Raw genomic sequence first — 13,212 nt, 5'->3', positions numbered from 1 at the left:
CCGACATACACTGCTGCACCGGACTATCACAAAACAAGAGTTGTGAGAGGTGTATTCAGTAAAGAAGATACTGCTGGCCAAGAAGCAGGAGACTTTTTCAAAGGTTACCTTCCGTTCTGGGAGCCTATGGTCAACAGTAGAAACCTGCGTCAACTAACACGAGTCGTTGAATCCACCATTACCGAAACTGCAGGTGCCCTTAGTAACCTAACGGCTGAGCTTCAAGCGGATCGCCTCATGACGTTACAGAACCGTATGGTTCTTAATGTGTTACTTGCAGATCGAGGTGGGGTATGCAAAATGATCCAATCAAGTTGCTGCGTTTTTATCCCAGATAATACGCCAACAGTATACAAGGCCATCTCTAAGTTACACAAAATCTCCGACTCCATTCATGTAGAGGAAGGTGACTGGTCACTTATGGGATGGTTCTGGAATCTGTTATCTGCATGGGGGTGGAAGGTTCTAATGGTCATTGGTGTTGCGTTGGTATTTTTATTCTCATGCTGTCTCATTATTCAGTGTGGCCCTGCCTTATGTAGCGTTTGTGTTTCCTCATGCATAAGAAAACCACCTGTTTCCAGAGATATGCCACGGGATAGAGTAATGCTACAACAACATATCAGTGACCTGATGAACATAGAAATGGACTCTGACATAGAGTGAGTTATTGCCTATGTAAGGGCAAAAGGACGGTCTGAGGTTCTGTAGCGATCCGAACCCGTGAATTCGGTATCATAGTACTGACACGATTTTGGTACCAATGAACCGCAAATGATCCATTATAGGCATGACAGTGTTTTCGCCGCGCAACTAGCATGAATTCACTAAGAAGTAGGGCATTCTGTTGTAAAGCCATGGCATCCATTTTAGTTACGGCATCCATCTTGTTTCTTGCCCTCACATAGTCAATGAACAGACGATGACCCCGGCAGAGTCACCTTGTTAAGGACACGTAAGCTCGAGCCCGAGAAAGGCTGACGCTGCATGACTAGGCAGAATCAAGCTGCCTCCCTTGCCTGAGGCCAGTCCTGCCATACTGGTTCTTGTGTCCGTTGTCCTGACTGAAAGGCTGAAGACGATTGCCCTGCCCGTTTATGATCCATAAACACCTTTTATCCTACATTTCAATCCTTTGCACCTGGCTCTGCTCCTTTCCTTCTGGGCTTTTACAATGGGGAGGTTACGATTTTTATGATGGGGAGGATCGGGCGAAGAATGGAGAACTGTCGAGAGAACCTGATCGAATACCGAAAACCTACAACTAATCATTGTTTGATATTTATTTATTGTCTGCTTGGGATACCGGGCTGGGCATGAGAAATATTTGTGTAATGTTGAAATATTTGTGTAATGTTGCCCCGAGACATTTTTCTTGTATTTAAGGCGCTACCCACTTGATACGAATTGAACAGTCTCGTAGATTCTGCCTCAGTGTGGTTCCTATGATTTCTGTGTCCCTGCAGTAAATAAACCTTGGTCTTTGACGCCGCCATCGAGAAGCCCGTGTCTCTGTTTATTTGTGCACCGAGACAGGTGGAACTCAGGGGTCTTCGGGTGTTGTTTCCCTGACACCTCTGGACTCTTAAAAGTCCAGAACCTCAAAGGTGCCCAATTATTCTTGATGCATATGGTTTTCAGGAAAGAGGAGATCCACACCAAAGAAATGCTTCCAATACCATCAAAGGTTGCCAAAAGATTGATAAGTATCTGGTGATTAATGATGTCAAAGGCATGAGATCAAGTAGTAAATGTACAAAGAGGTGGCCACACTCTCAGGTAGAGAGGAACTTCTTTTTGATGCTTAAGAGAGTGGTTTCTGTGCTTCATTGCAGCCTGAATCCAGACTGAAAGTCGCTGCAGAGTCCGTTGGATCACCAATGGGAGGAGAATTTTTGTGAGACCACAGTTTTAAGAGCATTATTGGACATGGGAGGCTGAATATAAATCTATTGCAGGATCTATCACAGGATAACAAGGGAGCGGGCCTTTAATGGCTGGTAGAGCGCGCTACAGAGGGCTCTAAGGCTATTAGAACATTCTGTCCCTAGAGGGCAGAATGTTCTAATTTGTAAAACAAAGGCCCCTCGGGCTCCGTGAGGCCTTTTGTTCACAGCAACAGTTGTGAACGACAACATTGGAATGTTGGAGCTCCCGGCTTCTACCGGCCATTAGAATCCCGGAGCCCTCTATTGTTTTGAATGGAGCTTCCAACATTACAATGTTCTAATATGGATTTCTTTCAAATGGAGGCGATGATGGCATCATTACTGGCCTGGATGATATTCCTCCCTGCTAAGGAACTATTTATTTGGTTGCTGATGATTAATAACAAAGCCAGGAGTTTAAAACTGATGACTTTGGCGTTGGCAGTCTCCCAGGACGGAGAGGTGACAGTGGTCCGGATGTTCTTGACTTCTGATTCCATGGCAGGCACAAAACCTCATAGAACGCGATCGCTGCTGAGGGTGGGAAATCAATGAAAATATACTTGGGAGTAATCTCTGGTAACAGTGAGTTGGGCTCATAGGGAGTCCATTTTGTTGAAGAAGAATGACATGATGTTGTAGCAGAAGTCAGAAGAGGGAGCAGCAAGTTCCATGTAGATATGGCAAAGTTGCGTGGAAAAGTTGTAGGATTTGGTAATGTGAGAATAGCAATATTCTTTTTTGCCTTAGTGCCTGCATATTTGTACTCTCTGGTGCGACCACAGAGAGCTGTATGGTCTGAGAGGGTTTAATATTTAAGCCCGTGCCTTTCTAAAACTCAACATTGCCTTTTAATTTGGTGCAAAATTGTAGGTATGCCAGTTACTGGATTTTGTGGGGCAGTGGTTCCTAACTGACCAACGTACTAGTGGCCACCATCACAAGTTGGGTCATCTTTCCTCAATTTCTCTGAGTTTTTTCCTTTTAATTAATTTCAACTAAACATTTGTCTTTTAGAATTAATTATTCCTAAACGAGGAAGAACCCAATGGGGTTTAAAACTCATTGAGGATATAGATATATACTACCTAGAGATGAAAAATGGTGAATGTTGACTAAAGATAAATCAATTCTACAAGACAACTGTTTAAATGTAATGAAGAAAAAGCTTTCAGAAACAGGTGAAAGAGGATTTAACTTTGGAATCTTAAATAAATAAATAAAATCAAGCATTTTAAGAGATGACATGCAAGATGACACCTGAGCGGCAAGATGATTCCGAATGAAGTTGATATTAAGATATCTGCCAGACCTGTGAATCCTTAGACCAGCCCAAAAAACATGCAGCAGATTTACAAGCCCCCTTGCACTGCCAATACTTCACTTTTTGTGACACACTGGCAGCGCATTTCTCAACCCATATTTACAAGCACAGGAAATGCCACCCTGCGTGGCTTTTCCTGTCCTTGTAAATTCTGCCCCTTTACACGCAGCACTTTGCGTGAAAGGGGCGTTCAATGGGTGTTCCTGTGGGTGTTCCCATGCAACACCCATGGAACCAGACACATTTTCAGATTTCCAAGGAATAGTAAACCTGGAAATTGGTCAGTATGGTACGCCACCCTAGGGGTGGCATAGCGAGGCGCAACGAGGAGAAATGTTTTCATTTCCCCTCGTTTTTTTCCTCTTTCAATGTGTGCTGCATTCTACAGCATGCATTGAAAGAGGAAAATGCATGCAGTGATTGTTTTTGTGCAGGAAGGTGCCCCTTCTTGCATAAAAACAATCTCCCCATGACGCAGGCATCCTTGCACCATGGTGCAAGGGTGCCTGCGCCGGCGCCGGCGCATGGCAGCTGTTTGTGCGCCAGCGCTGGGGAGAGCATAGGAATGCGACATATCATTGTAAATATGTTGCATTCCTGTGCTTTGAAAGTGCCGCAGCGTGGCGTAGCCAAAGGGCTTGTGGTGCCGCGCAGCGGCACTTTCTTGTGAAACTGCCCTATGTTTTCCATGTAGCCCTGATTTTTGGTGCAGGATTCAGACTCTCGGATCACTGTGCCTGACAATTTTTGAACAGATACATTTCTATGCATTAAAAACAAGAATTGCATATTTAAAATGACATTTTAAATTTGCAAAAGAATTGCTTATTTAAAACGTCTGAGAACCTATCCTGGGAGAGTTCTGTGACGCACAGCAGAGTCTAGGAAGGGGAAACTACAGAAGATCACATGAAGCTAGGCATTTTGATCCGTCCTTTGAGGAGTCCATGGTATTGTGAAACCTGACATTAGCCAAGATGTAGAGTGAATGAAAACATCAAAAAAGCTAGCCTACCTGAAAAATGTTCCCTTTTTTCATTCAATGGTATTTTATTGGTATTTCTGGTCAAGCACCTGTTACAGCATCCCTTTTACTTCAAATGAGACAACGTCCCTCCTCCAAAGTCCCCCGCTGTACAGGCAAAGAGAGTTATATCCAAGTACACTCAAAATTACTTTTTGAAAAAAAAACTTGCTCTTAATTGACAAAAGCTTCTTAGTCAGTAATTCACTTAGCAAAACTAGCCATCAAATTACCACAATTGTTTCACTGTTGTCAGAGATTTTGGACAACCAATGATAGCCCACCCTCCTCATAGGTAAGCAGCCAGAGGGCACGGGATGTTTTCATATTTACCCCCAACCCCCGCCCCCCGTATCATGTAACTCCCATGAGAATTTTTCATTTCCTGGGTGGGGCCATGGGGGATGACAGGCTTCAGGAGGGGTGGTGGGCACTGTTGTCAATGCGCGTGAGGGTTTGGCCAGCCATCTCTGGGCAGCCAAACCGCCATGCGCACTGAAGCTGTCTCCAACCAGAGCTGTGTTGCCGGGTTGTAGGTAATATTTATTTTATTTTGACACCCCGTGACCCATTTCCCTTCGGCACACCACTCTTCCACAACACCAGCTGCTACTTATTGTCAATAGTGTTCGCAGTTTGCTTGCCTAGTCCTGTACTGTTGGCATGGCTGCGGACTTCCACTTTTCAGCAATTCATTGGGTTGTCTACCAAGCAAGGCCGTTGCAGGGTTAGGTCGTCGTAGGTATCCCTGCACCCAACTCACATTATTTAAGATTTCCTTCCCAAAAAGTTTCAATTGAGGATAGGACCACCCAAAAATGGAGCCCAACTCCATCTTGCCTACACAGGGAGATGATGTGTGCCTTTTCATCTGTTTAAATTTCAGTGGGGTAATATGCGCACCACCATGTGTTTGTCTCTTCTTCTGTCTTTATCCGAATTTAGGGTCTCACTTTTATTTATTTATTTATCCGGTTTTGTATAGCGAAAACGTGACCTGGAGGCATCAGAGCGCTTTACAGAGTTAGCACAGCAGCAATTACACGAGTTACATAAAAAGGCAAATAACTGTACATAGAACCATATAAAAAAGGGGAATAGAATGTGAATACAGGAGGCCTGCACCTCCAATGTGTCACTTTTTTGAATGCCCCGGCGGTGCAGTGTACTGACCCATATGTACGAGGCTACTCAAAGCCACTACGCGTCGCTTTTCATGGCCTCACAGATACGGTGTAAGGCAATGCAGCAGAAAGTCACTGCATTGCCTCTCTCTGTGTCAGGGAGGCGTGCCATGGGCGTTGCGGTGGGTGTTCCCAGGCAATGCTCATGGATATTGGCACATTCTCAGATTTACAAAATCACATAAACCTGGGAATGCATAAAAAATGTGGCCAGGAGACAACTATGTTTCATTTTTTCCTCTTTCTAAGAAGACTTGCGGTGCTGCCCTGCACCAGAAACTAGTAAATTAGGCCAGCGACGGCCGCGGTGGCGGTGACGTGGGGCAGAGGAGGGGCAGGGTGGGGGGTTGCAAAATGCGGCATATGGCCGATTGCAGGTAAGTTACGAAAAAATAAAGAAAACAAATTTTGTTGCGCGCGCTGCATCGCATTTGGCGATGCAGCGCGCACCACAATTTTTTTTTTCCGTAACTTACCTGCAACCCCCCACCCTGCCCCTCCTCTGCCCCACGTCACCGCCCCGGTAACACGCCCTATACGGGCCGTCGCTGAATTAGGCCCTTAGTTTTAACTATCTAAGATCAACCCTATGTGGCCCTCAACGAGTGCACATTTTTTATATGCACAAAACAATGCACAAAGCATTTTAACAGCCAGTCTGTACCCCTCAGGGATGTACCTTCTTTCCCTGTCCCCCGCTTACAGCAGTTTAGACAGAATCACAAACAGGCGAAGCTCAGACTACTGTAGCAGGAACATATCATGAAATATTCCCAAGTTCCTTGCCTCAGTCACTAGAAGTAATCTTGTGAACAGCACAAGGACCATGCCATCTATGATGTAAATGCCATACCTGTGTACACGTACTCCAAGTAACTGGGATGCTGTTGTGCAAAAACCTCTTTCACTTTTTCACTCTTGTCTGCCCTTAATTTAATCGCAAATGGCGTGTACATCACCGAGAAAGTTTCAGTTCTGGTGATGGCTTCTTCGATCATAGCCTGAAAGATAAATAAACATAAGGTGAAAACAAGGTGGGGGTACTGGTGCTTCGTTAAATGAACAGCCTGAACTGATATTTGTGGTTTTTTTAATGAATTATAAGTAGGGCTCCCGGTTTTATGGTATTTATTTTTTCAACATTTCCGTCTGTATTTACCCATATTTATTTTTTGGCCATCCTATTGGTATTTTTCCGTATTTATATTGTGTTTTAATAATAAATGGAGTATAAACATGGTATGCTTCCATAATCTTATAATTTATAAATTACATTGGAATACAGCGATAGAAAAGGGAGTGGAAAATATCAATAGATTTGCAACCCATCCTTTTATTTTATAAATGCTAACGAGTTACTGTGACCTGAAACATGGTTCAGGCCAGGGGTGCAATGTATGTCCCGCAGTGTAGGGGGCGGGCAACTCTTCAAGGGGAGCCAAATGAATTCAAACCAAGACTAATGAATATCTGTGAAATATGGGATACTCAGGACCACTCATTTAATTTTGCAGGGGGGCCCATCATTTTGTGTTACACCACTGTGCACACCAAGATTTAGATCAAAACCCCACTTCTCTTCCCGTTCCCTTTCACCCTTGCTTTCTTCTCCCAATCACACCCTCCATGGTATCTATAGCACCAGTGCTTAATGTGAGCCGGTGGTTTCTGGTGCTCAGCACCAGCACTTAATTGTCAACACCAGCACTTATGGCAGTTTTGCCACATGGTGTAGCTGTTTGTGTAATTTTAGAGACAAACCCAACAGCTGGTTATTAATTCAATATACCTTAAAATGGCTACTACCTGCCTTCCAAGCCGTTCCTACAGCTTTGGGGTCCTAGAATAGTTGGAATTGTCACACTAGTAGGGTTTCAAGGTTAGCAGTTATGTTGGTTCTGTCATAGACGGTGCTGACAGAAGCAATGGGCCAGTGCAGTCGAGGGCCCTTATTTTTTCAGAAATTCAGCACTGTAATAGCACCCACTACCCTCTCTCCTCCGCAGCACTTCCACTTCCGTACCTTCTATGGCAAAGCAGGGCACCAGTCAAGGGGTCTACCACGCTCTCCTTGGTTTAACCTTCCTACCCCCATTGTGATTGGTTGTCCTTTTTACGCGTTCAGTTCATCTACTCACCTGTGTTTGTATCTACTCTTGAACGTGAAATCGGTGGCTCACATGCCTCCCACCAAGGATGCACATAATATCTATTTCAGGGGACAAGGGACCTATGTGGATGATACAGTGCTTAATTTGTAAAATATTAAGTGCCCAGGCCCTGACCAGGAAGCCACTGCAGTTTGAACCTCCCATTGCCCGTGTCATCGCTGCCAATGACGGTACCAAAATAACTACTAACCATCTCTTTGCAAGTGCGACAGATCAGATTATTCCAGGTCCCTGGGGAGGCAGGTATTAGTAGTTATTATTGTATACTGTATACAGAAGCAACCCTTGTTCTGCTAATCTCTAAATTAGATGAGCAGCGCCACCTTGTGGTAGACTGTAATAAGTGTGGTGTTGACCAGTGCCGGTGCCGAGCACCGGAAACCACCTGCTGAAATTAAGCACTAGGGTGATATGAAACAGGGATGTGTGATGTCAACATCCATAGGTGGTCTATCTCAGAGTAATATCAATTGTGAATGTTGCAGTCTTCTCAGAAACCTGATGTTTGCCATAAGCCTAGTGTTGGGGTAATAGCCACGCCCTGATGCGTTCAGGACACATCTTGTTAGCACTCCTATTCGCCATAGCACTGGTTCTGCTTGAGAATAAACCAAACCATTGCGAACTTGAAGATGTTGAGTCCTCTGGATGAAAAGTAGACATGGCAAGCCAGGAAATGTGAAAAAGCCCATTGTAGCCCAGTGATCGAAAGAGTGTGAAATTCTTGGTTATGATTTTTCTATATCTGTGAGCTGCACCAGGTAATTTTTATTCGCGCATCAGAAAAGAACAGTTCAGGAGATCAAGGTAAAGAGAAAGAAAGTGAACAAGGGGGCGCAGGGATCAAAGAGAGCATAGAAAACACGCCATGAGATCAAGGGATCTGTTGGGCAGGGAGGTTTTATGGTACAGGTGTAAGAACTACCAAAGTCAGCTTTCTTAGAGATACAGGTGAGGTATCAGATGCAAGAAGTGAAAGAGGGAACAAAGAACAGACTAGAGGAAATTCAATTGGGAAATGAGAAAGCTATAGTTTAGAAGCTAGGATTAAGACCAGGAACAAAAAGAAAACAACAATCATTACCTCATCAGGGTTCAGATTTCTTGGAAAAGTGGTTCAATAAGTAGATTTAGAGTTTCTTTTGCAAGCTCACAAGATCTTCAGGTGGACGGGGGTTGAGTTCCCAAATGCTGGAACTGCGCAGGACGAGGCTTGGGTTTTACTTCTTTTAGCCTCAACCTGTTCAAAGCTTCTTGCTTTAAAATTTACTCAGGGGGTTTTAATGAGGGGGAATTCATCTGTCAGCTGCATTCTCACTATATAGGCCTTCACCAGATTCTTTTCAATTCGCTACCTTTGCTTTTAAGACATTTTGAAACTCTAATGACCAGCCATTGCTAGGGGTAGGCGGAATTTGCGAAATGGCAAAAAATCTCTGCGATCGCGTGAAATTTCGCGTGCTCGCGAACATTTTGGGCTGATAATGCGTTACTGAATTTGACCTTCAACTCGGGCACCTGCTTTATTTATATCTGTAAGTGCTTCCTGTTGAGATTTAATTTTTGTGACAGGAGCATCGTGCGAGAATGAATCCTGCCCTGCATATTTACCCAAGAGGATGCCACCGTTTTGCGCAATACCTCTACTCAACTGGAGTACTTTCTACTGGCTAATCAGTAAGTGCTACCTCGTTGGGTAAATGTATAGTGCTTTTCCTACACTACAGCTGCGTAAAGGGCCAGAAGAGTTGTCTCCTGCGACCATGTGTGTCTGTAACTGTGCCACCGTGCCGACGGGCGCCGGGGTCCCTCGAGTGAACTGTCCATCATAGTGGGGAAAGGGCGGGAAGACATTGCACACTGCTGGTGTGTGGGCTGGGGCCAAACGGGCGGGGCTTCCATGCAGTTCACATGCCTCTTGTTTATAAAGGGCCAGAGAATGATCAGAGCAGCAGACAGAACCTCCTGGTGTCAGGAACTACACGGGGATTGCGCTTGAGAAACACATGGGTGCACAGAGCTCCATCAAGGATTACAGCAAATTGTTGACGGTACATATGGGGAGAAAGCACACCTGCCTAGCCTCCACCGTGCTCACGAATCTTTTGTGCTGATTAATGCGTTACAGAATTTGAACTTCAACTCGGGCACCTGCTTTATTTATATCTGTAAGTGCTTCCTGTTGCGGTTTAACCCCTTCCCTGCTCATGACGGAACCACTCCGTCATGAGCCACGGTTGCGCTGTGCTCATGACGGAGTGGTTCCGTCATGCTGTGGCCGTTGGCTGCCGCTCCGCCCACGCGGCGCTAATTCCCCGCCTGTGTGGGCGATTAGCGCAGTGGGCGGAGACGTGACGGAACCACTCCGTCATGAGCACAGCTCAACCGTGGCTCGTAACGGAGCAGTTCCGTCACGAGCACAGCGCCACCGCGCTGCCCCCAAGCCCCCCTCAGCGCCGTGGCGGAAGTCCTGCCGCGGCGAAGGGGTTAATGACAGGAGCATCGTGCCAGAATGAATCCTGCCCTGCATATTTCCGTTCCGCCGCGGATCGCGGAAGTTTCAACATTTTCGCATTCAGCTCGGACCGCGAAAATGTCGAAATTTCGCAAGTTCCGTGAGCGGAACGGAAATTGTCGCCCACCCTTACTTTGAATGTGAGCTCATGCTGCCAGTTGGGGAGGGTGGCTGCCACTGGGGGAATCAGTGAAATTACGCTCATGCCTTTGGCAGCAGACATTGGGCTTCCAGGAGAGGGCCTTTTTTAAAGAATTAATGTTGCCATTTAGAGTATTGCCAGGTCTTTAAGTGGGCTGGGTCTCACCGGTGCTGAGCACCGGCAGTTTTTTAAAGGGGGCCTCAAAACGGGTCTCTATTGGTCTCTGTTTTGTGCCCTGGCACAGGCCGTCTGTTTTTCCCTGAACTGCAGTCACAGCAGGCACATCGATGTGCCCTACTCACACTGCTCACTTCTCACTAGTGTAGAAGTTACAGCATGACGTCATGCCACGTGAGGGTTGTAGGGGAAGGGAAATCCTTTCAAGAGAGTCATTTTCTCTCTGCATTTCCCTTCTCTTTTTGAAACTCAAGAGCAGCAACGTTCCATTGGTATCACCAGGGCTTTAAGTAGAAGCTTTTTCAATATTATATGCAAGCCATAGTTGCTGCTTATTTAACGTATGCAACTAACATCCATTGACAAAGTAAATAGTCCTGACTTATAGGTATGATGTTACTTGATGTATCATATTTCTGGATGCAAGTACACAAACAGCAAAATACAAGTCGGGCAGCACTCTATGCTAAGCACAGATTTTTAGCTTACGTATTTTTAAGCCCTGCCTTTGATTACATCAGCCACGCCCCTTTGAGAGACTCCATCAGTTGTTTTCATCCCACTTAAAGCCCTGAGTATTGCAGATGTAGAACATCTGCCAAAACAAAGTAGGCACCCCCTCTCGCCAAATTTAGGGTTCCGCTGCCCCATTTTGAGGTGAGAGAAACAAAGGCTTTATGATGGTGGACTTTCAGCCAATGCTTTGTGCCGGTAGTTTACAGTACTGACACCAGCACTTAATTTTTAGCACCGGTTCTAGTGACAGTACACCACATATTTGGCGCTGTCTTTTTAGTATTTAAATGAGCACAACAACCGAGTTTATTAAGTGAATGTACTTTGAAAATGAATAATACCAGTCTCTCATGCCATGATTATAGGTTTGCATGGCCTGAAATAGTCTGAATTTTCACACTTGTAGGAGTGAGATGGTTTGGTGTTATGTTGGTACTGCCATTCACAGCGCTGGCAGGGCATGGGTGGTGCAAGCTGCAGTGGCCTTCCGAGAAGGGCCCTGGCACTTTAAAAAAAATATTAATAATTGTTAAGATTTTTTAGATAAACAGCACAAAATTATATGACATATTAAACCGTGAGGGTTAATCAAATCCGTTTAACAATCACAAAGGAAAACAACATTTCATCCTGCTTCACTAGGCAGTTAAAAGAGGCTCATAAAGATCACAATTTATCCAACTGCTGCGGGGATTCTGCTCATACACAGAACTATGTGCAGGAAACCAGGACCTCAGTGAATTGTGGTGTACCAGAAACTCACCTCAGAACCCAGAACCCCTTATCCGACCAGCATCAGTGTCCCATTCGTTATCCGTATTATCACGGAGGTCCCAATGTATAGACAACCCAGAACAAGCGACTTAGGGTACTCTCAGGAATGGTGGGAATCAGAAATACCTGTTCGTAATTATTCTCATATCAGTCCACAACAAGAGTAAACAAAGACACAGTAAAGATTAAGGAGTTTATTTTATAAACCTTGTGTCCTAAGATGCAGTACTTTGGCTAACATAAGCAGACAAATGATTAAAATCAAAACCATCAGCATTGATACAATACCATAGAAAATGAAAGGAGCAATCATAGTATAAATGACAGTGGAACACAGCCACCTTCCTTTCACTAGTAAACTAGTATTATTAAACTAGTAGAAGGTCTCTAGGCATAAATGGGGAACCCCATACCGTAAAGATCAGCTTAGTGGAATCACATCACAGGATCAGGTGTGTTCTTCTCCTGGGAAAGCTCGTCTTCAGAATGTGAATTAAGCATGCAGCCTTCAATATTAAAAGCACTCGACTTTCAGGTATTTGCAGCTGCGTGCGTGTTATGGCTAAATAGTGGGCCGATCAACCTGAACTCGAAAACATGCATTGTCTGGCGACCCAGACTGTTTCTTTACACAATGTTCATACCAAGGTCGCAGCTCACGGCTAGAGATGTGAACAACAGACACTTCTCATGCGAAAAAAGGCAAGCAAGCAGTTTTCAAATAATAACATGTAACTGCAGTGTCGTGTGCAAAAGCAGCAAAAGCGGCAAGATGGCTTTCTAACATCTAACGCGGTTATGCTAACTTAGCAATGTATGTATGTAAAGGGCAGCCCTCACTACACCCCCCCTTGATCGGACCACTAGCCAATAGGGATACAATCAAGGAACGCAGAGTTCAAGTTCGATAGAACGGAACTAAGTGCACTAGTCGGAAATCCATATAAAGGGCAGTGAAAGTTCGAAGAGAAGAAAAAAAAAAACAAGAAAAAGGAACAAATTTCGAATGGAAAGATTAATGACAAAGCTCAGAGAGCCTTGATGATAAAAAAAGAGAGAAGAAAAAAAAAATATAATAATTAAAAAAAATCAAAAAAATCTGTGCTACGTAAAGTCGGATGACCTCCCAGTTAATCCATCAACGTGTATGCACAGTAAGTAGCTACAGCTTCCAAGAGGAAATCTTGGAATGGTCTGTAAAAGTATCTGCCATCCAGTTCAATAAGGGAAACAAACATACATGTTCCTCAACAATTGGAGCCTCTAGTACCATCAGAGGACAACCAACGTGTTCTTCAAGATAACTCCTTGCCAGAAAGTCATATGCAGCCGTACCGACGTCCCAATTCCCCAGGACTCCATGTGCTGCTCCACAGGCCATAATCCCGACACCAGAACAGTCCAACTCATGAGCCACTAGGGGACTCATTAGTCGATCATAATGCGGGGCGGGAGAC

At 44.8% G+C, this 13,212-nt stretch overlaps 1 protein-coding gene across 1 annotated transcript in view; it reads right to left on the bottom strand.

Annotated features, from left to right (window-relative positions):
• The window catches only part of SPATA16 (spermatogenesis associated 16), a 483,092-nt gene that overhangs the window by 259,066 nt on the left and 210,814 nt on the right, over positions 1-13,212 (bottom strand). Inside the window, exon 5 of the mRNA XM_085633135.1 lies at positions 6,314-6,461. Coding sequence (XP_085489261.1) covers positions 6,314-6,461 — 148 coding nt within the window. The remainder of the gene's footprint in view (positions 1-6,313; positions 6,462-13,212) is intronic.

Source organism: Triturus cristatus, chromosome 11 (assembly GCF_964204655.1).
Source record: "Triturus cristatus chromosome 11, aTriCri1.1, whole genome shotgun sequence".
Taxonomy (NCBI): Eukaryota; Metazoa; Chordata; class Amphibia; order Caudata; family Salamandridae; genus Triturus; species Triturus cristatus.
This window is presented reverse-complemented; position numbering and strand designations above follow the sequence as displayed.